This window comes from Parasteatoda tepidariorum, chromosome 2 (genome assembly GCF_043381705.1).
Source record: "Parasteatoda tepidariorum isolate YZ-2023 chromosome 2, CAS_Ptep_4.0, whole genome shotgun sequence".
NCBI lineage: Eukaryota > Metazoa > Arthropoda > Arachnida > Araneae > Theridiidae > Parasteatoda > Parasteatoda tepidariorum.
Genome location: NC_092205.1, coordinates 12,863,004 through 12,890,291, shown reverse-complemented (window position 1 = coordinate 12,890,291; position 27,288 = coordinate 12,863,004). Strand labels below are relative to the sequence as shown.

At 30.7% G+C, this 27,288-nt stretch overlaps 2 protein-coding genes across 2 annotated transcripts in view; both read left to right on the top strand.

The window, feature by feature from the left end:
• Positions 1-10,912, top strand: part of LOC122270080 (signal peptide, CUB and EGF-like domain-containing protein 2) — a 20,659-nt gene extending 9,747 nt beyond the window's left edge. The window contains exons 5-11 of the mRNA XM_071177183.1: positions 1,333-1,509; positions 3,229-3,405; positions 4,137-4,210; positions 6,229-6,349; positions 7,494-7,612; positions 9,303-9,425; positions 10,787-10,912. Of these exons, the coding sequence (XP_071033284.1) occupies positions 1,333-1,509; positions 3,229-3,405; positions 4,137-4,210; positions 6,229-6,349; positions 7,494-7,612; positions 9,303-9,323 (689 nt within the window). The 3' untranslated portion in view covers positions 9,324-9,425; positions 10,787-10,912. The remainder of the gene's footprint in view (positions 1-1,332; positions 1,510-3,228; positions 3,406-4,136; positions 4,211-6,228; positions 6,350-7,493; positions 7,613-9,302; positions 9,426-10,786) is intronic.
• LOC107442852 (fibrillin-1) overlaps positions 1-26,739 on the top strand; it is a gene marked incomplete in the record, with an annotated part of 109,281 nt that extends 82,542 nt beyond the window's left edge. Inside the window, 7 exon segments of the mRNA XM_071177181.1 lie at positions 13,498-13,732; positions 15,367-15,561; positions 18,745-18,990; positions 20,352-20,488; positions 22,256-22,358; positions 23,309-23,494; positions 26,612-26,739. Of these exon segments, the coding sequence (XP_071033282.1) occupies positions 13,498-13,732; positions 15,367-15,561; positions 18,745-18,990; positions 20,352-20,488; positions 22,256-22,358; positions 23,309-23,494; positions 26,612-26,685 (1,176 nt within the window).
• Positions 26,740-27,288: the final 549 nt, after the last annotated feature.

Below are 27,288 nucleotides of genomic sequence, written 5' to 3'. Positions count from 1 at the left end.
TATACTACTATATATATATATATATATATATATATGTATATACAAGTATATATATAAAGTTCTCTGTGGTGGTTGTTGTGGTGTGGAAGGTGGAGAAAAGGGTAGGTAACAGAGTTAAGGCGCTGTTCACGTCCAACAAGGATCAAAACTATGGGGCATTTTTACCATGACCCTTAAAATATTGAACCCTAAAAATGGGGATGGGTACTTGACCATTGCTGGATGATGATAATGACGCTTTGGATTTCTGCGCTAACACAAAGTAGTTAAGTTTTATCCCAATCAGACAATTTTTAAGATAAAGTTGGCACTTACTATAGCAAACAACTGTATAATAAACGACTAAATTTTTTTTTTTAAATTTCAATTACTAAAATATTTTTAAGCAGTTCAAGTTCATAGAAACCCCTTACAGAAGTCGAAAAATAAACAAACACGTGGTTTTAACTGTTTAAAGAGTACCAATTTGATGACGTCACCCCGCAAGCTCTACAACGGTGGTTTTTCCTTGTGCTTACATGACGTGAAAAGCAAAGATAAACTATTGAAGAACATACAATAAACTTTAAATAAAACCGCTAATTTAATTAAGTAGAGCAGTTAGTTAGCAAACTGTAATCATGCTATCTTTTAAATGGTTAAGTCTGCTGTTTCAATTTTAACGATTCGACCCAATTTAGGGTTAACTACCACTAATGTTCAACTCCGTAGCCTTGTAATTCTGAACCCAATCCAGAAGAAGAAAATCCTGAACTGGATCAAGTATCGCAGGAAATTTGTCTTCGTGGAGGAATTTCTAATGAAACTAACCCACATTTGCGTTACATGGAGGGCAAAAAAACGAAAACCTCCCAAGGTTGGGCTGAAGGCAAGGGGACTCTAACCCATGATCCGCCTACCACTGAGGATATTTCTACGTCAGCACTGTGGTCGGTGCGAGCCATGTGCGAAATTCGTATCTCCCAGCCATCGCTGGGATTCAAATCCGGTTCCCCTCAATGTGGGGAGCGTGCTATATCTCTACTATTAACATTTTTGGAGTCATAAGCGATACACAAAAATCTTGTTTTGATGCTTATAAATAACACTATGATCTTATTATACAATCACAGTTTGCTCTCTGATGGAATGCAACATTAGTATGAAAAATTTGTAAGTGAGTAGAATGATCAAACTAAACCTTGGAATAGCTGAACTCAAGCCTTAATGTTTTCTGTTGGATATAGAGAACTAAAGAGAAAAAATACTTCGTTCATCGCATGCCTTAGATTTTATATATTATTATATGTTCATTAACAAAAAAGATTAAAAAATATTGTTCGTTTTTTTCAGCAACCAAGGCCAATAACCCTGATACTGCATTTGACTACTCACGTTACAATCGAAGACGAGAAAAGACTTGTGATATTAATAATGGCGGCTGTGAACAAATATGCAACTCATCTAGTGGTTTTCCTGTCTGTTCGTGTAGCAATGGATTTAGACTTGAGACAGGGGGAAAATGCCAGGGTAAAAATACATTTATTTTCTTCACTTTGGTAAGATATATGGTGTTAATACGTTAATAAAAAAACTGCAGTAAAAAACTTCAATATTACGTACGGCTTATTGCGAAAAGTCCGCCATTATAACTCATTTTCAAGACATTAGTTAAAAACTACTCACCTGGGAGAGGTAATTGTATTCCGGGTGTACCCTGAAATTCCGGATTTTTTCCTTTAATTCTTCCGTGTCTGAAAATTAGAATCAGTATCGTATCTCAAGATCAATGGTTTGCGGACTTTCGCGAGTCAACATCTTTTAATCCGACGAAAATTTCAAATTATTGCCGAATCCTGTTAACAATACGTTTACATACATGAACATGTGATTCTTCCACCAATTTGATTATTTTGTTTTTGGTTAATTTTCGCCTTTTTGAATATTTGGAACTGCACCGGAATATCCTGATTATTATTCATGAGACTTGAATATCAAACATTAATTTTTGTATTTACTTGATTAAAAAGTTTGGCGTTATGATTCGTATTCACTCAATTTAAAAATCGTACATAGTGATTCCTATTCACGCTATTTAAAAATCCAATAGCTCGATTCGTATTTAATCAAATTAAAAATCGTACTTCGCGATTTCTATTCACGCTATTTAAAAATCCAACAGCGTGATTCGTATTCACGCAAGTTTAAAATCTAATGTCGCAATTTGTATTCACGCTCTTTAAAAATTCCATATCGTAATTTGTATCATTTTTAGACATTAACATTAAATATTTATATTTGCTTATAACGACAAACTCGCTTTAGCGACAGTTTTATGTGTTATTATGAATTGCTGTAATAACGGCTTTTACTGTAATATAATACGTTTGAATTGATTAGGTGGGTGAGTCATGAAGTCGGAGACTGTAAATTGTTTATTTGTTATAGTGAGCGTTGTGGTCAGGTATTTTTTCACCGAACTGATATTTTACCTTTAAAAATTTTGAATGCAGACTGTTTTGATTTTTTTTAGAATCCATGTCAAAACTAAAGGAAAAAATTTACATCTTAGGAACTTAAGGCTTAAAAACGTGCAATAAATCTGACGCGAAAAAGGGGGCAGGTAGGTCTTAACCCAGCCAAGCTATATGATTTGGCCCCTCTCCTAGAAATATTTTACAAAAATTAATATTTATACTTGTTAATATGTTATAGAAGGAGACATTACCCACATTTCGCTTCGCTCATCGACATCCTCAATTGTTACAACTGCGATTTAACTTAAAAACCCTGTAAACTGCATATCGTATTTATTTAAATACTGTAAAAAACAAACTGAGCATTACAATAGCTGATCGTAATAGCGGCTATTTCGCGTAAGACTAAATTTTTTTGTTCGATTAATATACATGCACAGAACAATTTTAATTGTTATATATTTTATTTGCGTAAGATTCCAAAAAAAAAAATCGTTTTAAAATTGTTGAGGAAAAACTCTAATCGCACTTATTTGAAGCAGCTTTCTTCTACGTCCGTATGATATCAGAATGTTCTTTGGACTTTTAAGTTTTAGCCCAAGAAGGCTATACGAGTAAGTACAAGTAACTCTGTTTCTCTGATGTTTTCCATTTCTCCTGTCCCAGTGTATGCTCCAACTGTGTAACTCTCTGTATAATGTTCTAATAGGCATGTCCTTCTTCGATCCACTGATCTCATTACAATAACAAAAATAAATTTTGTTTATTTCAGAAATCAAAGCCAATAAACCTACTCCTTCATTTTACTACCGTCTTAAAACTTGTGATATTAATAATGGAGGCTGCGAACAAATATGCAACTCATCCAGTGGTTTTCCTGTTTGTTCCTGTAAAGAAGGATATAGGCGCTTACAAGACGGAAGATGCAAAACTGGTAAAATGGAAGATGGTAAAATTCTATTTATTTTTATCATATATATAAGGTTTGAGTATATTTGTGTGCGAAGTAGTTTTTATAATGAAAGAAACAATGTAAAGAGTTGATTAAAAAAACTGCCTTTTTGAATTGAGGAGTAGAAAGTAACTTCTGTTTCTGACATGCTTAAACTAAAACTGCTGGGTGCACCACTTACAAAAAAAGTTGGCAAATTTTAGGTGACAATAAAAATATTTTTTACCACAGTACTTTAGTTTATAACCGTAGATGAATTGTCGACCCAACCTTGGGTTTACAACTACTACTACTACGACTACTAATACTAATACTAGAAATGCTGCTAGTACTAGAAATATTTATAACTAGCGTTGAAGAGCCGATCCAATTCTGAGTTTACGACTATCAACAGCTCAACTCCACTATCTTGTAATTTTGAACCCAATCCAAAAGACAAGGAAACTACAAGATCAAGTATAGGGCGAAATTTGCTTTCGTGGAGGACTTCTTGATGGTCTATACCAGATGTTCCATAAAGACAGCCTTTAACCCCTTTAAGGTCGAGATTTCACAGTTTACGGCATCACATATGAAATGAGTATTTCTGATTTCAGAGGACATGATCTAGATAAGGTCGCTAGTTTTTCGCTATTTTTTGCTCTATAACAGGAATATTTCGAAGTGTTGACCAGCTATTGCATAGATATATATACTATTGAATTGTTTTTATTTCTTTTATTTTCCAGATATGAAGTCACTTGGTTCTGCGGTCTGTTCCTGTCCTCCAGGATTTGAACTGAAAGATGACAATAAGACATGTGTTAGTGATTTTCAATCTTGAAATCAATTTCCATCCCTTCTTTTCTATTATTTTCTTTTCTTTCTTTCCTTCTTTATATTCTAGATAGCTTTAAGAATTTCAATAAAAATTATATAGTGCAAAACAATTAAAATATTTCTAAAACCGAAAAAAATAATTAAGTTTGTTAATATAGTATTAATCTACTTATTAAATAAATTCTAATAAGTTTTTGAAATTTTCAAGAATTTCAGTTTGTCTTTTAAATTTTATTAACTATAATAAGCATTATTTTTGCTATGAGTTATCATAAATTCTATAATTCAAAATAATTATTTTATTATAATTGTAATAAGAATGTTAATATCTTCATCACCTCGGCCCACATATGTTGACCTTAGCTTCTAAAAATACGCTATAAGAAAATTTTTAATTTTACCATTACTGAAACATTTGTGCACATTTAAGCTTTGGATATTCCACAATAGAGGCTAAGCATGTAAGTTATTTTGGGTAGAATTCCACATAAACAAACAGAATTGATTTTTGAAAATTGATGCTAAATCCACGTGCACGAAAATGCAACTAATTTTAAATATCATATAATTTAGTTATTCAAAAGTTTTTTTTTTTTTTAAAAAGCTTTTAGTGGTTCTGTGATCTGTTTGAAGCTTTCAAATTTATATTTACTTAATATTTAAATATAATACAGTCAAGAACATGCATGTCCACGTGTGTGTACCTTGGTACCTTGTTGCGAAATTTATAACAGCATAATAGTGAAGAGAAATCTCATAATAGTATTCGCGATCGCAACGCTCGAGTACGCCGTCTAGCGGGAGCCTGCAAATATCGCACATTAATTTATCACGTTTTCATTTAGTTCCATCAANTAAGAGAAATCTTATAATAGTATTATGAGTATTCAATTTTATATCTATTTAGTAAAATTTTTATGCGTATTTTAATTAATTTTTTTATAATAAGATGCATACATAAATTTAATAATTTTGAAATTTTAAGCTTAATTTGGAAATTTTACCTCCAAGAATGAAATATCTCTTTTATAGTTATTGTTAGATTCTTTTCAGTAATCATTTATTTTGTGTGGTTTGCATAATTAAAATAGTTTCAAAATTGAAATTTCATACAGTAATGCATTGGTATTGCATTTAGTATTGCATCTCATTGTAAAAAAAAGGCTTCGTATTTTCTAAAATTTACTATTTTTTTGCTGAATAATTATTAAATCTATTAATTGTTGTATTTAAATAGACCCTAATATAACATTATGCAAGTTTGTTTGACTTTATGTGCAATCCAACATTTAAACATTTTAATCATTTTGATTAATTAAGCTTGAGGTATGTGTACATAAATTATTTGCTCCCAGGCAGTATAATTCATATTTTGTTTAGATTCTTATGACTTAAGGAAATAAAATAGTCATTATTGGTGACTAATCTTAAAATGAACGTTCTTAAATGAAGAACTTTTTATTTACTTATTTCATAACCGTCGTTGAACAGCCGACCCAATTTTGAGTTTACTGCTACCAATGTTCAGTTCCGCAGCCTTGTAATTTTGAACCAGATCCAGAAGCCAATTTTCTTGATTAAGTATCGGAAGAAATTTGCCGTCGTCTTCTTGGCGGATTTAACTCGTATTTGCATTGCAGGGAGAGGAAAACCACGGAAACCTCCCACGATTAGCCTAACGGCAAAGGAACTCTAACCCATGATTCTTCTACCACAGAGGATATTTTACGATCGGTGTGAGCCTGGGACGGAATTCGAATTGACCAGGGATTCGAACCCGGGTCACATTATTGAGAGATTCGCTCTTTATCCCCTGAGCCACCATGGCTCTTTAATGAAGAATTTATATGTTGCTTCCTAAAGTGACTTTAAAAAAAAAAAGAGTTTTAGCATGATTTCAGTTAAAATTCGTGAATTATAGATATAAAAAAAAAACTCTTGCCCTGTGCCATATATTTTAAAATCAGACAGTTGATTAAATTTTAATTTATTATATTTCAGGATTACGTCTTAAAAATATTCACCCACTTAGTGACTGACTCAAATGCAAAATCATTCATCGCAGATTGCCGTTGTCCTCCAGGATTTATTGGATCTCCATCTCATGACATACCCTGTAGTGGTATGTATAATAATATTCTTTAAGTCAGGGTTTAATTTTAAGTACTGCTTGTAAATAAAATATTTTAACTTAAATAACTAGCTAAATAAACTTTTAAATATTCTTCGAGAAATATTGTACTTTTAAATTTTATTTTCAACTGACAGAATATTCTGTTGATTCAGTTTTTTTTTCTAAAAAATGCCTTGATGTGATTTTTAAAAATTAATATTTCAAGGTTAACAAAATAAGAAAATTCTTTTGAGGAAGATGTTCTGGAAACGTCAGTTTTTCCCCATTTTCTAATATTCATTCCTTAATAATTAATGAATTAAATTTTACAATTTTTGATATAAAAAAAATATACAAAAGTCCTTTTTCGAAACTCCAATCACTAGCTACTCAATGGTGTTAAACTTATATTATAATTTAAATGAATTTCTAACAACGAGTACGAAGGAATGCGAAAGAATACAAAGAATGCAAAATTTATTTTCCTATGCTTAACCTTTTCGGTGAGGGTTTTACTTTAAATTTTGATTGACAATGATTGGCATCAATTTTTGAGGGGAAGCATTAATTTCAAAATGCTAATTTTAAATGTTAAAGTAATTTTAATTTACGTTAAATTTATATATTTCTTTATTCATCAAAATCAGTTTAAAATTATTATCAAATTTGATATAGTTTATAATTACTTAAATGTTTTATTTCACTGAAAAACTGAGAATAATATGAATTTAACCTTTTAGTTATTGTTAAAGGTTTTTTTCACTGAAAATCATTCAAATATAAATCGAGTGACAGGAGATTAAACATACTTGTTATACTTAGCCAGATTTTATTTTCTTACAGTTTTTTAGTTTTAATTTTTAATTTTAATTTCCGTTATCATTTTTGTATTCATAAATTCTCTTTTTAATTCATTTTTTAATTCTTAAAATGTCAATCCAATTAAATTAGCAGATTAAAAAAATAAACTAATAAATGAAATAAATAAAAAAGCGTAATAAGAAAATCAATTTTAAATTTTTAGTGAAATTTTTAATCAAATTGAAGATTCACCAGCCGCAATATATTAATATGTAAATTAATATGTCTATTGATATATCCATTAATATAACTAATATACTAATGAAAAGTTTGTTTTTTTTAATTCTTCCAGACATAAATGAATGCCTTAAAAATAATTTTGGTTGCTCACATATTTGTACAAACACACCTGGTTCAGCGCTCTGTTCTTGTCTTCCTGGAGTCGAACTGAAAGATGACAATAAGACATGTGTTGGTGATTCAATCTTTACATCAATTTCCATTTTTTCTTTTTCATCTTTCTCCTATTCTTCTAGAAGTAGTTTTTAAAAAATAAATAAAAAATTATATGGTACTAAAAAAATTCAAATATTTGTAAAACTGAAAAAAAATTAAGTTTATTATTATAATATTGAACTAATTATTAATTAAATTCTAATAAGTATAGGAAATTATTAAGAATTATAGTGTATTTTAATTACTATTAATTAAAATAAATATTATTTTTATCATAAATTATTATAAATTCTATAATTCATTAAAATTATTTTATTTATAATTATAGTAAGAGTATTATAATCATACTGAGAATGAATATATTAATGAATTATGTGAATTGTTATCAACCATAATACATTTATTAAATTTTATTAAATATCATTTGAATAATAATGACTTTTGTTAATTGTTTTGAATTATAATGAGTTTGAAATGAATTTTATAACGAATTAATTAAACGATTTGAAGAATTTTATTATGGGTGACTAAATTAAAGTGGTCCTCGGATTTAGAAATCTTAAATGTTTTCCTTCCTTCTTAATATGATTTTGAATAATATTATTTGTATGATTTGAGTTAAAATATGTGAAATACAGATTTTAAAAAAATTTTGCCCTACATCAGATATTTTGAAATTAGACAGTTAATTAAATTTTAATATAATATAATTCAGGATCATGTCTTAAAAGTTTCACTTATTTAGTTAAATCCATAAACGAGTTAAAGCAGTCAAAAGTCATCTTCATGGACGACTAAATTTTGGATTATTGTTTTAATTTGTAATGGATTCCACTCTGTTCACCTAATAATTTTAAATTTTTTAGATCATAATTTACCACTATAATCATTCTTGATATAAGAGTTTAATTCTATTTCCATTTTATAAGCATGATCTTAATTAAGGGTAAAAATATACTTGAGGGTGCCCCTTGGCGAAATTGGCGACTTATGCTTTGCGCCATTCCTGCTTGCGCGGAACACCATGATAACAGGAATGACTGCCGAAACATAATGATATTTCAATAAAACTTTGCAAAACTTCAACAAAATATCGGCCAAAACTTTATAAAATTGCAATGAACCCAATTTAAGAAAAGTTAATAAGCCCAATAAAATGCATTCTGAATCGAAACAAAAATTGATGGAGTAAGCACAGAAAGAAAAGGAAAAAAACATTTAACTTCTTCATTTAGCTTGAATATCCTCAGATTTAGGTGCACAGAATTCTATAATAGCAGTTAGATATTGTCTAAATTTATCATGAATAAAATCTGTGTATCCTTCATCGCCACATAAGTTCGGCGAAATACGAATCGAAAATGGCGTCTGTGGTACCGGACTGGCGGTGACATTTTTTTCTGAAGCCCCTTTTTATGACTGCCCACATGCCTTCAATCTTTTTGACCAGAAGCAAAAGTAACCTTACCAGCCGGTATCCAACGTAGAAATAATTGACCCCTAACGTTACATATACCGTTGAGCATTTGAAAATAACGCTAAAATCTAAGGCAATCAGAATCACGATTGGGTTTCAACATCGCCCAGCTTGGCGATCAACCGTGATCACAACTTGACGAGAATGAAGGGGCAACCTCAAATATAGTTCACCCAAATAATATACTGATATCATTTTAATTTAAATTATTGTATACAATTTTTGCAGATGTTGATGAATGCCAAATAAAAAATGGAGGTTGTGAGATGCTTTGCCATAATACTATCAAAAGTTTTTACTGCTCATGTTCAAACGGATATACATTAGCTGAAGATAACTATTCTTGCATCGGTGCGCATAAGTAAAATTTATTATTAATTTTTAATTTTCGCTTTTCATATATATTAATCTCTACAGTTCTCTAATCCCTGCTCGCTTTGCTTTTCGATCCCTATGATTGCATAAAATTAACATCCTTGTTTGTCGTCTAGAAAATTATTTATTTAACTAATTATGAATAGTTAGTAAATGGTGTTCTACCTTCTTTTTTCTTTAATTTTTTAATTACAAAAATTCAAATACTTAATTTGATAATTCCATAAAATTAAAAATGTCAAAAAAAATGATTGGTTAATCTATTTCACTACATTTGTTGATATTTTACTTAAATCTTATTTTTTTTAAATTTCAATAAGTTTTTGATTAATAATTCGATTATCAATCTTTCAATCACTAAAATTTTTATCTAAAATTTTATAAAACTTTTACCTTTAGCGTTTATCTAACAAACGCTATCATATTGCATTCAGGAATGGTGTAATGGAATAATTAATAACTCGAAATATTTCCAATTACAAATTTTACTCCCGTGAGAGTAAAAAATAAGGTGTATTTTACCTCAATAAAAGTTAATTTGTATATTTTGTTTTAGAAGCATCAACCCAAAAAGTTTTGCTTTTTCAAGCAAATTTTACTGACATTACTCTTGTATGTACAGGCATGTTTAATCATCAATAGAGCAAATTTTTTTTTATATCAAAAATGCATGTATATCTATGAAAAGTGCAAAAATATGAAAAATATCACTTTAAAGAATAAAAAAGTAGCAAAACAGAGTTTTTAAAAAAATCTATTCCATGGGTTGAAAGATTGCTATCTTTCTATGTATCAAATTCAATTCTCAAACATTCAAATCCAGAGAAATGTCTAATTATAAAAACTTTTTATCTAGAAATGTAAATGTTTTTATATTCTTTTAAGTTTTTTTATCATGTACTACTCCCTAATAAGTTTTCTTCTAAACTTCCGAAATGGTAAGTTTTTATACGCAAGATCAGTTAGAAACGTAGGATGAAAATTAAAAATACTCTATATTATACACCTTTCTATGTTTGCCAGTTCTTTTTTTTCCCCATGCTCTTGAAAAAATTACTATCTCTATTTATCAAATTTCAATTCTCGAATTGTATTCAAATCCTGAGTGAAAAGTCTTATTATATAAATTTTTTCCCTAAAAATTTAATATTTTTTTAAATTTTAAATTTTTTTTATTATTCAGTATTTTTTTAAAAGTTTTTTAATAAACTTCCGAAATGGTAAGTTTTTAAACTTAATATTAGTCAGAAGCGTAAGAAAAAAATTAAAAATACTTTATGTTATACATCATTCTATATTTGCTCGTTCTTTTTCTTTTTAAAATTTTGTTTTGGCAGATAATGACGAATGCGCTGATGGTAATAATGGTGGCTGCAGTGACATTTGCAACAATTTTCCTGGAGGTCATTATTGTTCTTGCCACAAAGGTTTTCGACTGGATATTGATGGAAAAACATGCTTTGGTAAGAACTAATGATTTAAGTCGTATTTCTCAAACTTACCAAGTCCGATAAAGGTAGTATTCATCAAACAGTTTAAAGAAATGTTTATGAACAATATTTATATTTAATATATACTAACCAATCAGTTTATCCATTAATGTAAGAGCCTTGAATTCGTTCAAGCACAAAACTTGTAATGGCTAAATTGATATAATCATTACTGTTCGCAAGGTTGTGGTCATAGCTTTCTGATCCGACAGATGATAGATTCATATTGTTTCGTGAGACACTTTTTGTGTTCAATTCTTTGTTTCTGTCACCCCCGCTCAGCCTCTAGCTCCGAGCAAACTCAACAACTTCTTATTGCAACTTGCCTAATGTATTGGTCAACTGATCTTTGCATGATGATCCAGTGATGAGGTTGGATGATGCTGCCTCTATGTCTTCGAAAAGTAGTTATCTTTCTAATGTTGAAGACAAAGGTGTTTACAGGGAAAGGAGAACGTTAGAAATAATGTAAGAGTCTAATTATATGAGTTTCATAATTTTGCGCTGGTTTTAAAAGAAACCCATATTAAAATCAAGAAAGGGTGCTGATATATACACCAGATCCGCCTAGGCAAAAGAACCTTTAAGACATGTAGCGTGCACAACTATAATAGTTCTTCTAAATGTAGCTCTTAATCTACGATTTCCAGATAACACTGTGGAGCTATTTCAGACTGTTTAAACTAGTGATCCCCAGTGGTCTATATCAATGACAACCTGCAAGGGGTTCATGTCAAGTGAAAAAAAAATTGGGGGTCCATGAAATGAAAATGGGGGTCAACGATAGTGGATCTCATATAAGCAGTTGGTGACTTTTAATTTTGGCATTTCATGAATGGAATAATCAACATACACTGATAGTACCTATTTGCTTACATTATATTACCTTATAATATAAAGACATATATTTATTTATATAATTTATAAAAGTAGCTATGAAGTAAAAATTTTATAAAAATTTAAGTTATTAGGATTATTTTTTGATAGATGAAACTGAATTATTATAAACTAGCAGTTGCCTGCACCTCCGCCAGTATACGCTTTTGTTTTCTCTGCGTGTAAGGTTTTATTTTGTAACAAAAAAGTATTTTTCCGCTGTGAACTGTAGCCTAGCCTGCGCACAAGATCACGGAGATTTGTTGCTTCGTTTTTACGTGAAAACGTAATAAACAGACCGACAATATACTACTACGGTTTTATATACAAACTTATTTCCGCAATTATAATATTAGTAGCGGAGTACGAGTTTTATAGTGCACTATTTTATTCCATTTACATAAATTAGCAATTAAATTAATTTGAATTTAATTAATAAATGTAAGAAATTAACATGTGTTTTTTTCTTAAGTTTTTCACACTACACTTCACTACAGTTAGAAATTTAAATCTTTCACAGTGAGTAGCACTATGCCAGCTGTCAAAAATACATTTGAAGTTAATGAATTTACAACAAAAAATAAGCAGTGTCAGGTAAGCAGGGGGTCTACCCAAAACCGAAAAACAAGGCAAGGGGTCTAAGAGACAAAAAAAATCGTGAACCAGTGGTCTAAACGAACATGAAAAGGAAACGATTTGATTTGCCTGAAAAATGTTGACTGTCGTAAACAAGTATTCACTCGCACAACAACTGTAATCCACACTGTTTTTGAAAGAATGATTCCGATTTATTTTTTGCTTTCTTAAATCAACAAGTAGCATAGTAGTGTTTTTCTGAACATCAGTCTGCAGTACCTCCCCTAAACTGTTTTGAAGACTTATTTTTATGTCCATTTTTACAACTTTTTATTATAACCAACCCTTAAGAATCTATAGCTCAAGAACCGATCCCCAAACTCGCATGCTCTAACACAATGCTAACACTACATAGTACGTATACAGACTAACTAATACGAGAGTACCAAATCGAGATCATGTCCGTAGAATCTTGGGTCAAGAATTGCATGGGCCGGGAAGGGAGAATCCTATATATATATAAAGTAGTAGCAGAAATTTGTCTTCTTGAAGGTTTTTTTTTGTAGATGGAACTAATTCGCACTTGCGTTACATGGAGAGGAAAACCGTATATATTTTTCATAGAAATTAAAATGATTTCAACTCATAAACCAATTTTTTTTCTTTCTACCCTCTTCATCTTAAGTTATTAAGTCCCGCAGTGGACTGATCGTTAAAACACGGTTCCCACCAGATCACCGAAGTCAAGCATCACTGGCTGCGGTCAGTGTGCTGGTGGGTGACCGAGGGTGTGCGGTATTGGGCCTCGTTAAACTGTTCTACCGCAAAGTGCTCGACTTCGCGTGCAGGTCGTTGGGCTACCGAAGCAGGGGTGTCATCCCCTCTGCAAAGGATCAAAATTGTGATGGCTTGTCTTCGGATCATCCTCAGGGATGTTTCCCAGACCGTCACCAATAGCCCATTGTGCAGGTCTAGTGCGACATTTATTAACTACTACAACTACTACTACTTAAGTTATTAAACTCTAAACATCTCATGTTTTAATTTATACGAAGATATTACATGGCATATATGATCTTCATTCTCTTTATTTCGATTTTTCAGGTGCCCGATGTCTTTCAGTTGCTGTTCCGCATCACTCATCATTGCATTGCGAAGTTGATAATGAAACAAAAATTATTTCAAAGTCTCAAGATTATTCCTCACAGAATCCACTTCATTATCCTTATGGTACGATTTGCATGGTCAAATGTCGAGAAGGATTTAAAATCAACGATTCCTATGAAGTGATAAAATGCTTAGAAGATGGCAGCTGGAATGCAACTGCACCTCAATGTGTAGGTAAGATTGCGATGCCTAACGTAATGAGACTGGAAATTATACTTTGTCGTACGATTTAAATTTCATTTCTATGTATCGCCAACCTGTTTAACTATCGCAGAATGTTTTCGCACTCTATTGGTATTTGACTTTATTAATACTAGTTACAACAGTCTTTATTAACAGCCATTCATAATTAATTTCTTATTACGCATTATTTCATTCACTTGTGTTGACAAGAAATTCACAGATTCGGTTACCAAAACAGTTAGCGTATCTTACTGTGTTCGATGCTAGAGAATTATTGGAAACATTTTATCTGTTTTTGCGTTACGAGACTCTTTTTTTATTTCTGTAGTAGAGCCACGGTAGCTCAGGGGATAGAGAGTTCACATTCCAATGAGGTAAACCAGGTTCGAATCCCAGGGGTGACTGTTTAATGTGAATACTGTTTCCTACCAGCATCAACCACATTGCTGATGTAGAATATCCTTGGTGGTTGACGGATCATGGGTTAGAATCCCCTTGCCGTCGAGCCAACTGGGAAGGTTTTCGTGGTTTTCTTCCTCTTGTAAAATAAATAAGGGTTAATTCATTTAAAAAGCCCTTCACGAAGACTAGTTTGTCTCTATGCTCGATTCACGAGTTCCCTTGTCTTCCTGGTTGGGCTCAAAATTTCAAGGAAGGAGTTGGGCATTGATAGTCGTAAGCTCTGAATTGTGTCTGCTGTTTAAAGCTGGTTATAAAATATTTCTGCGGTACTTTGCAGCTTTAGTGCACAGCAGTTATATGGCGATTTGGCGATAAAACTATCCTAACGTACACGGCAAGTATTCGCAGCACATGTGGTGAAAGGGGTACTTGTTGCTAAATAATTCTCTTAACCGATACAATAACAATGTCATAAATCTGTTCGTTAGATTTTTTTTATTCATTTTTTACGCAATTCAAAAACACATTAATTCTCTTATATTTGACAGCATAAAGTGTATATAATTTTAGCATGATGGGATTAAAAAAATTTAACGCTGCTCCTACTATGTGTAAAAAAGTATGAAAGGCGTCTTAGTTTAAAATCAGGACACTATTTTAAAGATCTCGAAATTAATATATTAATACAAGATGCACCGCATTTATTAATTCCGTTATTACCGCATTTACTGTATTGAGAAGGAATCAAAAAATCAACGAACACATTCCATTTGAGTGAGGAAAACACGTTATCAAAAGCGGAAGAATAAGTAACGAGTGACGTCGAAACATGTTTTATTGCCGGAGGAAACAGAAAGAAGTTTAACTGTGGTAATTAAAACATCTTCAAGACAACCAAGCTCGTGTTGATATTTTTTCAACGTGGTTTCTTCATAAGCGGTTCAGCAGGTTTCGATATTTTTTTTAAATTTTTAATTGCGTTGATGTTAATATGAAAACATTGGTGTAAAGATACCGATTTTATTTAAAATTCACTTTTGTCAGAACTGTTATAATTAGATGTTAACCGCCTTAAGGCTGCGTTTAAGGAAAAATTTGTAATCAACTACATTCTTAATTTTTCATGCTTTTAGCAAAAAAAGAAAAAAAAACTATAATTTAATGCAAGTTGTTGAATTCTACGATAGATAATTTTTCTTAAATTACCTAATTACTATTTATAGCATCCCATTGCCCATCCTTGATGATTCCTGATAATGGAGATGTGTATCCCCCTACATGCAAAGAGGATTTCATTCCAGTTCAGCAACAATGTTATTTCACCTGCAAACCTGGCTATGAAATGTTTGGAGGAAAGAGCATGATTAAATGTAGCTATAATTTAACCTGGATTGATGACCCGCCTTCTTGCAGACCCGGTAAGCAGAAATAAAAAAGATTTGTGACACAAGATTTAAAAAAAATGTATTAAAGCATATTCAACTTGAAATATAAAACTTAATAATACAATTCAGCTCAATTTCAAAGTTACTTGGCTCAACTTGAAATAAACTTGTAGAAATTGTAACGTTCTTGTGATTTACACCTGTCAGAACCATGATACATGGTCACGCCCAGTCTCCCTTCACGGCCCACGGTATCATATATAAAATTATAGACTTTCTGGCTCTAGTGGCCCAAGATCACAAGGACGGTACTTTTGTATTACATCTTTTATTAGTACATTTAATGCTTACAAACTGGGAGTCTACTGGCCTATTGAAGCTCTTATTCCTCCATCATCCAATACTGAAAGGATTAAAATGACCAATAATAAAAGAGATTTCACGCAGTAATTTTGTATTGCTCTAACCCTAATATCAACGCTATTAAATGTCTGTAACACAGACACGAGTAAACTTTATAGAAATAAAATTTTACACTCGAATATTAGATCATTTGCATATCATTTAGCAAAACACTACACTACACGGAGAAAAAAATTCTCTTAAAATGACCTAACTGCATGATAATGACATTTGTGCTAAAAAAAAAAAGAAAAACAACTTAATTCTGGTTAATACTCGTAAAACTAAAATATACGTTGTTTAAACCATTCATTTGGTAATTTTACTGTTTATACGATAAAGATTTTTCCGGAAACTCTGGTTTTTAAAATTGTAGTTCTGATTACCACACATTTAGTAATACTAAAAAGTAAATTTTACCGGATAAATGGTTTTTATGTCATTCTCTAGGTATCATGGCAAAATTACAAAATTTTATCACACTTTATAAAATCATATTTTATTGTTAATTTCGCCAAAATTATGACTAAAACTTCAATAAAATTACCGAGCTTTTCGATGCCCCCAAAGAGTCACACAGTAAATTTAGCATATTCTGTTAGATTTAACTAAACTGTTTTTTCGCAGTGTTCTCATATAACATAGAAATCAACATCTCAGAGCAAATTTGACTGAGGAAAAAAATAAATACCAAATAAAGGTTCGAACTTGTCAATATGTCATGCCGTGTCCGTTTAGAGATTTTGATGTCATAACAAAGTATATTTTTTAGATGAATTTAGAAAAGCTAAAGAAAAAAAAAAGTATGTAAGAAAAGTTGGAGTTAGGGCCTCTAAATTTATAAGAAAAGTACACTATTTCAGTAACGTTTAATTCAGTCACAAAAGCAAAACTAATTTAAAAAGTTCTAGTATTTCTCATTTACGTATCCAAATATTACGAACGTATTAGTTTTTCGATTGTATAGTGTCACCCTGCAAGGATATAGTAATGTCTTAATGCAATAGATTCTATTCCTGGAAAATTTAGACAAAAACATTATTAGAGGCAACAAAGGGATAGTGATGACTTCGGAATCCATATATTAGTTTGTATTTCTTGAGCAGAGGTGTGCATGTAATTATTGTTCCTGTTGTGAAACCTCTGACGGTTTTATAAACGAGGTAAGTTTATTAACCTTGCAACTCTATATAATGTAATCGAATTTTTTTAAAAAAAAGTCGTATTTCGATTTTTTAAGAACTATTCCACCCATTTCATTCCAAATTTCTATTTTGTCACATGAAATTAAATTTTTTAAAATGGTGTAAAAATTTGCGTATCTTACAATTCGAAAGACTATTATTATATACAATAATAAAAGCAATAACGACCCCAAAAAATATTATTTTGCCTGAAATTATTTTTAAATAAGCAAATTTTATGATTGTGAGCAAAAAATGTTTGATCTGCTTAAAAATGTCTTTAGATATGGCGAAACACGCAAAAAAAAATTTACATAAGAGTCCAAACTTTTGTCCCCTTCTCTGAACCAAACTTTAGGGACAATATTTACCAGATTGCGGATGCCCCCTATCCCCCGTACTTTGAGAACCGGGAAAAAGTTTTATTAATACCATTATTGTTAGTTCTTTAGAATGATTTACACTGGTTTTAACAATTATATATATTTAAAAATATATGTTGAGTCTTTAATTGTCAGTTTCCAGGCATGTCATAATTTCCGAAAAATTTCGTAAAAATAAATTTTCAGTATATAATTTATATCTCACAATAAAATATGTCCCGGTCACGTAGTTTCCCTTCTCTCAAAATGATCGTTAATTATTTTTGTTTTAATATATGATTTATTAGCCATTTCGTTAAAATAAATCTTCTATTAGAAACAGAAAAGATAGTTTCAGAGGAAAATCTGTTTGAAAAAAAATTTAAAAGCAAATTGGTTTTCTCTCTAAATCATCTATAACACTATGTTTTTCAGTCTGAGTTCTTTTAGAAAGCTTTCTTGTTAATAACACAAATTAAAAGTATCAGGTCTAAAAGTATAAACTGTAAAATTATAAAATTTTATTATCCTGACTGTCGTTTTCCCAGCACTTAAATGTCAGGAAATAATATAAAACTGGATTATGTTAAACAACACTGCTTTCTCTGAGGTATTAATTAAAATTAGAAAATCAATTTTTTGCAAATAAAAAAGCAGTTCTGAAGATTTTAAATTTAAATTTTCTTCTACAAAGTGTCATATTTTCAGAGAATTATCCAGAAAAGAGAAGAAAATGTTTATTTAATTTAAACATTGCTTAAAATAAATATACTTCCAATTTTAACATTGGTAATATGTTACCCGTATTGCCGTCAAAGTTCGGCTTGAAGATTTAAACCTTTTAAATTAATCTTTCTTCATTTACAACAACATAAAAAGTTACTCTTTCTCACTAGTTTATAATCACTTTTCCTTACCAACCCATTCTATCAGGATGGGGTACTTGATATATAAATTTCTGTTCAGAAAAATTATAAAGCATCATTTTAAGAATATGAAATTACAATGAACAGTGCTTAAAAATTGTAGCATAACATAAACATATCTAAAAATTTAGAATTTTCAAATCATATTTTATGCTAGATATTCTGCTTGACCTCGTGTTTCCCACTTTTCATTTGAACTCATAAGACACATGTATTTGCTTGACAAAAAGTTTCACTAGTTTTTCTAGTGTTCTAATTTTATAGTGAGAAGTTTTTCTTGCTTCATATTGGTATTCTTCACATTGTTTACCTCCCATTCATCAAAATTTTATTTCATTGCAGTCTATATACCTCCAACAATTTCTTGTCCAGATGACATAACGGTAGAACTTAATTTGAATGAAAACTCTTCCAATATCTCTATTCCTCGACCAATCACAAACATGGAAGATGTTGAAATTTATCCCGATTGGATAAGATTAGAGCAACCCATTCCTTTCCCAAGTGGTAAAACAAGTATATTATTTACTGTAAGAAATGCTGACTTCAACGCAACTTCACAGTGCATCATGACAATTAATGTTTTAGGTGAGATATTTAAAAAAATATTTCTGGCGTTATGATTATGATTTATAAACATTTATTTCAGTCCTAAAATTAAACGCTTTACAAAAGCTCAACTTTTTTAGTGAACCTCAGACGCTTTTCGGAATTACTCCGGCTATAAATTATGAAAGTAATTCGAAATGAAAGGAACTTGAGTTTAAATGTTTGATGAAAATCAGAACTATTTGGTAAGAGTCTGCAAATTTTTCCAAGATGTACTATGAAAACGACGTAATTATGTAATTGAATAGCCCGTCATAGAACGTTTCAAAACCAACTCAACCATCCAAAATTGCCCTCCAGTTGACTGATCATAATACACGGTTCCCAATAGATCACCGAAGTCAAACATAACGGTCAGAGTTAAGTGACCTTGTTACTGACCACCTTGGTCAGTTTGAGAATGATAGTGCGTACTGATAGTGTGTACTGAGAATGATAGTGTGTACTCTCCATAAACTGTTCTGCCGTAAAGTGCTCGACTTCGCATGTAGGTTGTCGGGCTACCAAATCGGGGGAGTCATCCCCTATGCAGAGGATCAAGATTGTGATAGCATGTATTTTGATCATCATTGGAGATGCTTCCCAGACCGTCGCCAACAATCTATTGTGCAGCTCTAGTGTGACTTAAATAAAGTATTATTACTACCAATAGGTGGATATTTTTACTATGTTATTCTGGATTCGAACGATTCAGCCACATTTCAAAATTATCAACTTTTTTTTCTTTGTTAATAGGATTAACTTTCTTTATGCAATTAACTGCTTTCGAAGATAACTGCAGACTTTAAATCCAGTGTTCTTTTCTCTGTCCGTTCAGAATCATTTGCGCTATAGTCCCGAAATTTAAACCTCGACTATAAGGAACAATTTTAACAACCCATCCTAAAAATCGTTTCAATTACTCCCTTCAAGAGAAATGTTTGAAATAGAAAAGTTTTGCGCATTAAAAAAGTTTAGCATTACCCATCGTTGTGAATTAAATTTTAGACGATTCTGTTTCAGAGAGAGTTTATTGCACGTTCTTCAATTATTTTTTACAACCACAATGATCAACGTGGATGGTATGTGAATCGGTACCACGTCAACGGAATAGTATTTTGAAAGCTGTTGGAAATCACGTGCTTATTTTGTTTAGCTTTTTAGAATAAGCTTCTGTTATTTAACTTATTTCATTGTTTAGGAAACGCATTTTTATTTCTTGTACTAACATGTACAGAAATCTTTTATTTTCTATGATAATCCTATGATTTATTTCTTTTATTTCCTTACATTTTTATTCCCTACATTTTTTATTCTTTTAAACATTGCTTATATTGTTTATATTTTGTAAAAATTTCTAGACAAAGAACCTCCAATGTTTGTTATGTGCCCCGAATCTTTTAATGTGAGTGACGTCGGCTATCAAGGGGTCCTTGTGACCTGGGATGAGCCCGTTGCAACTGACAATGTTGCCATTCAGTCAGTTGTAAAGAACTTGGTAACTATTTTTTGCTTGCATTCCCAATCAGTTTCAATTTCAAATGCGTCTGTTTAAACATATATTATAGAAGTTTGTTATCTTTATTGAAATATAATTTATACATCATCGAATTCAAATGAGTGTGTTATGATTTAACCTATATCCAGCTAATCCTGCAAAGCAAAGTAATTTGATTAGAGTAGGATAAGCTACAACCCGCTTTTATCACCTTGTAAACTATTAAAAAAGGTATGTTTGTTAAAAGGAAATACTTTTTTGTGTCTGGTTTCATAATATTTAAATAAATAATTTGCGTATATAAGGTTAGGTCCTTGAATTATTGAGTTTGAGTTCTAGTACGTAAAAATCCGATCATTTCTCAAACATTATTAAGAGTGTTTACTTTTTTATTTTGCGTACTGAACGCTTTAGTTCTTATGCTTATGATCACTCTCTCACTTGATGCTTCAGTTTTCAGTTCCTCGTCAGTGGTTCCAAATTTTTTCGACTACAGGAACATTAATAATTAACCCTATAATAATTTCGGCTGAACCCCGACTTTATAAATAAAGTTTATTATGTAATTGTTAACGTTATAACGCATAAAAGGCTAATGTTAAATATTTAATTAGAGCTGTAAAGAGTTTTAGTTGTTTTATTATTAATAATCTTCAATTATGTATTATCTTCGACATTTGAATTAGCAGTCCTTATGCAATATCTAGTCTTGTTATCAATTTTTTTTGGTGTATATGTTCCAGTGAATGATCGAAACTGGTAGTTGTTGACTTCCACCGGTGAATGTTGACAATCGCTTAGTCGCTTTGGCAAATGTCCAAAATATATACTAGGTCTAGTTAAATGCCCAGTATGCCCTACATCAATGTTTTCCCAAGATTCAGTGCCACTGCCCGGTATGGCGTTAATCAATGTTTAAGGTCAAAGTGCCACTGCCCAATATGCATTTAACCGGTACTCCGAACACTGATGTTTCTCCTAATCTAGCCTCAGCAGATATTAAAATATCGAATAAACATAATATCAACGAATAAATTAATATCAAAACGGATATAACAAATATTTCGAACATTCACCAAAGCAACTATGTGATTGTTGACATTTACCGGTGAAAGTCGACATTTTCTTGATTTCGGTCATTTACTGTAACATGTATAAAGATTTAAAATAAATAAAGAAACGACAAACTATGGTTGACTTTGAAATGAAAACTTAAAAGAACTGCTATAAACGCTGAAAATGGTTATAGGGGAAACATATTTCTTTATTAAAGACATTAATTATGTTATTTTTTATTTGAAAAGTGTAATAGGAAATACTTATGCAATATTTTATTAATGCTCGTTCTTCTCTTAATTTGTTCAATATCTTGTTATTATAATTGTTATATTTATAACAAATGCCTCTCCTATTCTTTTGGCATTTTTAGTCTTTAGGAATAGTTTCATAAAGACTACCAAAAGATCAAATAAATTATGAATTAGGTTGGATCTAAATAAATCTGAGGTTTTAAAGCTCGTCACCAATTACAAAAATTACTAACTCGCAGAACCCCTTTAAATCTTCCTGGAGCCCTAGGGTTCCGCAGAACACCATTAGGGAATCACTGATCTGCATACGTATTAGTGTTTTACGTAATAAGATATATAAATATTTAAATTGTTCAATCATTTATTGCTTTTGTTGATAAAAATATTGTTTCAGTTAAATTAAAGTTTGAAAAATAGACACATTACATACACGTGTACGTCTGAAAAAATATTTCAGGAACCGAATTCTACCCTCAAAGCTGGAGTTCATTTTGTTGAATACACAGCTAAAGATGCTGCCGGAAACAGTGCAACATGTACATTTCAAATTAATATTACCCGTAAGTATACCTTTCGTTTACCATTAAAAAATATTATATTCCCAAGAAGTTAATGAACCACGTATGTTGCAATCACGACACTTAATATAGCTTTTAAAAAGTTTGTAAAAAATTATCGCATTAAGGGTCCCATAGTTCATATTAATACGTAAATGAAAGAATTTTATTTTTTATCGATCTCTGAGGAAACCTAATTGAACTCGATCAGAGTAAGTTATAAAAAAAGAGGTTGTCTATCTGTTGAACTGGAGTGAAATTCACAACCTGATTGTTAAGTATTACCTCTCAGCTTCAATTTTAAATAAACTTATTTTTTCCACCTTCCTACTTTCTTTTGATAAAGCTCAATTAGGATCAAATAAATCTGAAAACATTTTTTTTAAAGTTATTTAAAATTAAAATTTTTATGTTTTTGTAATTTAATGATTCGGAGCAGCCTTTAGTTTTTAGAACAATACCATAATCTAGATTTACTTCAATCATCTGATAGAGTAAAATCTCTTTCTCAAAGTAAAGCAGTCCACTCACTGAGGAGGCAAGCGGTAAGAAATGTGCATGTAGTTAACGAATTCCTATACTTTTACATTAGGATGCGCAGAGCTGATGTGCGCATGCTAATGCAAAAGTATGGAAATCTGCCTCTCGCATGTCTTTCATTTACATTTTACCTCCTCAGTGTGTGGCCTGCGTTAGAAATTCGTCTGAGATTAACTTTATGCTAACTGTTTACAAACTTTCTTTTCATTAAGGAGTCTCTTTTTCACTGAATTAAATTTTTGTTGCAAAAGATGTCCCAAATTTTACGCAAAATTCCCCGATAGGGATTATTTTACTAAATAAAATAAAGCTTTTTTTTTAGTAAAAAAATAATTTTCATGAAATATGACTCAAAGAATTTATTTCTTAAATACACGGTAAACAACAAATGGTTATTTTACTCCTAAAACCAGGTGGTCACTGTAAAGATCTCAATGATCCTGAAAATGGCAAGGCTGTTTGTATGGATTGGCTGATGGGTAAGCTCTGTAGACCTGCATGTAATCCAGGCTTTTCACGTGATCCTGATGAGCCTAAATTTTTTGCTTGTAGTGATTCTGGAAAATGGACTCCTTCAAATACCATTTCCCCGTGTTTTCGTGAGTATTGTTTATTTGAACTACGTAAATACTTTTTTATTAATTCAACATAATGTTAGATTAAACCAAATTTGTACTTTTCTTAATATAATACAGGATATCATATATTTTAATAAATATTTGCTAAAATGTTTAGTATAATGGAAATGAAATATGCATTTACATCAGAGGTCACGAATTAGTGTTTGAGCAAAATTAGTATTAAGCCCTTCAACTTCGAATTCCTTCGGTCGAATGAATGATATTAATAAAGTTTTTAACTTTAATTATTTTTGATACTTTAGTTTTAATAATTTTGTTTTTTTTCTTTATTTTTTGCAAAATTCCCGAATACTAGCTGAATACCCGTTCTTCGTTCAGGGTAAATAAAAAAGAAGAAAGAAAAGAATAAGAAAGAAAAGAAAGCAGTACTGAGAAACCCAACGAAATCATATTCACAATTGAATAGCCGAGTGGAAAAACCAGGATAGTGATATTTTTAGGGAAGTTAATGAATTAGATAAAATAACATAAAGTGGTTGTATCAATATGTGTATGTTTAATGTAACATAATTGTTTTTGACTTTATTTAAATCTTAAAAAAACTAATCCATATAAACTTTTAGTATGCTTGCATGATTTTTATTTCAAATTAGGCAGTGGTAAATAAAATAAGGCAAAGAATCATTAGTTCTGCCTTATAATAAATACTTAATCAAATATTTCGATGCCACATTTTTGTATTATGGTTACAGCCTCTCTGAAAATGTCACTTACCTCGTTCTTCCCCAAAGTTCTTCAATTAATAAAGCTAAAATAATTTCAATTTTTAAATATGTATTGTTATTTATCACCCTTTCCGATGACCTTACATTATTAAACTAAAATAACTCGTATTTCGTAGTTCATCTCAACAGACTAAGGATTAACTATATTTAGCATCACTTGACATGATGCTATCGCTCGCGGTCAACTCATGATAGTCAAAATGTACCACTATAATTTTTTTCCGGTACATATACCTTTCGAGGTGCAAAATTATCAATATAGTACTTTATACCTACATCAGTATATTTGGTACTTACGATATAACCCTTCATTTGAGTTTTGTGTGAAATACATTTGTCAGTGACAGCAAACTAAATCCGAGTTTTTTTTAAAAATTAAAATTTTCTTAAAAATTTGATGAAGACATAAAAGCATAATAACATCGGAAATTTATTTTGCAGGTTAAAATATTTATAAGTCGTGGTGTAAAACAGTTATTTTAATTCTAATTAGAAAAAAAATGATAATACACAATCTTTGCTACCACTGGAAAAATATTTTTGAAACAAGGGAAAACCCCGTTGTAGAATTCTTATCAAAACTACACCATTTACTATACTGAAATACATAGTACCAAAAAAATTAATTATTTGTGCTGGACTATTTTCTACGGTACCCCTAAATAAATTTTAAATTTTAACCATTCTCCATTAACTTTGCTTTTTAGCACATAGCTTATTTTATTTTTTTTATTTCTATTAATGCAGGGATGTACCAGGCGGCTAAAAATTTGAAAAGTGGTAGAAATTCAGCTCAGTTTAATTATTTAAAATTTTTAAATCATTCAAACTACTATGTCTCGCAATTCAAATTATTCATATTTAAAACAGAAGCATTCTTTGCATGAACTTTCAATAGTAACTTGAAAAAAATATGCAGGAAAAAACTACTAATTTTAATTTCTTTTAATTACTTTTTGAATATTATTAGTTACCACATTTTGCTTTTTTAGTCGAACGTAATAACCCTGTTAATACATATTACAAACATTAATTAAGCATCGTAGTCTTCAATAAAAGTATGGCTATGTTTTTGTGCTTATTCAACACGAATAAATACATTTACTCCATTGCTTATGCATTTTAGTACATAGCTTATTTCCTTAATTTCAACATGTATATATTACGCAAATTAATTAAACAGCATAGACGTCACAAATAGTGCAGCGATTTCTTTTTTTTAAATGTTTCTCCTATACGAATTCATACCACTCTCCCATTAATTTTGCCTTTAAATACAAAACGAATCTTTCTTTTTTTTTCATTTCAATTACCATTGATTTTAAATAATTAATTTTGTAGAAACACGTTTTGAAAGAATTAATATTAAATAAAAACACGTGGTATCGAATAACTCTAGAAATATAAATTTGGTGGCATAGTTGACCCGTTCTATAACAAACTCTCTTTTTGGTCAAATAAAGCAATAAGCTACAAATATCATTGATGTTATCTTTAAGATGTGTGATTTATTGAATCGTCGATATTTAAATTTAAAACAATGGCCAATGCTTAACCAATCAGAAAATCCCATTTCGTTTTTCGTTCATCCCGCTCGAACGGTTTGTCGCAAAATGTTCTAATGTGTCGACAGTGACCTTCCTCGTGATTCGAACTATCTGTACGCCAATTCTCATCGCTTTCGGTTGGATGGTTCAGGGGTCTATAAAGGACACGCCCTCAGACAGACAGATAGACAAACAGACATTCATTTCTTATATCTATACAGATAGGCTGCTATCATGAAACACTCGTCATTTTCAACAAAAGTAGTGCATTTCTGCTTAAAAATTATATAGCTTAAAATAAGAATTATTCTTTACGGCTTTAACTTTAATTAAATATTTGAAGCAGTATATAACAAAATAAATAAATTGAATAATTTAGATGAACACAAAATTAGGACAGCAAAGTGCCTCTCTTTTTTCCCTTCACTGCTTATCATATTTAAAGTATAGATAGCTTTGCATCTTATTAAACTCACTAATGATATCCGTTCTTGATAATTAATAAACTTACACCTCCATGGTATGATCTCACTCAGGATTAAGCAAGAAACACATCATTTCGTTCTACGTGTTTGTAGTAAACCATTTGAATTATATGTATGGAAAGGTTCTCATATTTCAGGAAAAAAAAAACAGTTTCATCGTAGTAAGATTTGCAGATCTGAGTATATTTAGCAACATCAACTTACAGCTGTATAAAAATAAAATATTTTATTGTAGAAAGTAAACATATTGAAATGTTTATTTAATAATATGCATCCAATTTGATTTAGAAAGTTAATAATTTTCAATCTTTTTTTCAGCTACATGTTTGAATGGACAAAAATGGTCAACCATCTCGCAAAGTTGTGAGGAAGAAGCTTTTATTATTCAATAGTAAATATTAAGGTACAACGGTTCTTTAACTGTAATTAAAATTATTTTTCTGAGACATGTTTTTAATAGACTAAATGTTTCAAACACTTACATGATCAGATTTCTGTCACCCTTTGTTTCAGAAACATTTTGTTAGAGCTATATCAGTAAAATTTTATCTGTATGTGCGAAGTTACACATACAGCACAGCAGACAGCAAAATCTCGCTCCATCAATGAATTACTAGGCTGTAATTTATTTAATAAAACTCAAAAGTATTACCAACAGCTTTTCAGATATTTGTCTCATTGTGAAATACAGCGATAGAGATCTTTTGTTGCTTCGTAAACAAATCGCGCACGCAATCCTCGACTTCATTTTACATTTGAAACTGCTCTTCTCCCCGCATTGCTCATTTGAGCTCCGTTTGTGAAAAGTACCATGACTACTGCTACAAGTTGGTCTTTCTTGATGACTTCATCCACTTTCGCAACATGTTGATCTTGCTCAACTTTGCTTATCAACTTTGCTTGCTCAACTTTGCTTTGCTTATCTTGCGACATGCTTTTTCCCTAAAAGCACTTGTTCAAATTCTGAGCACTTGACAGTAACAAGAAGTTCCTGC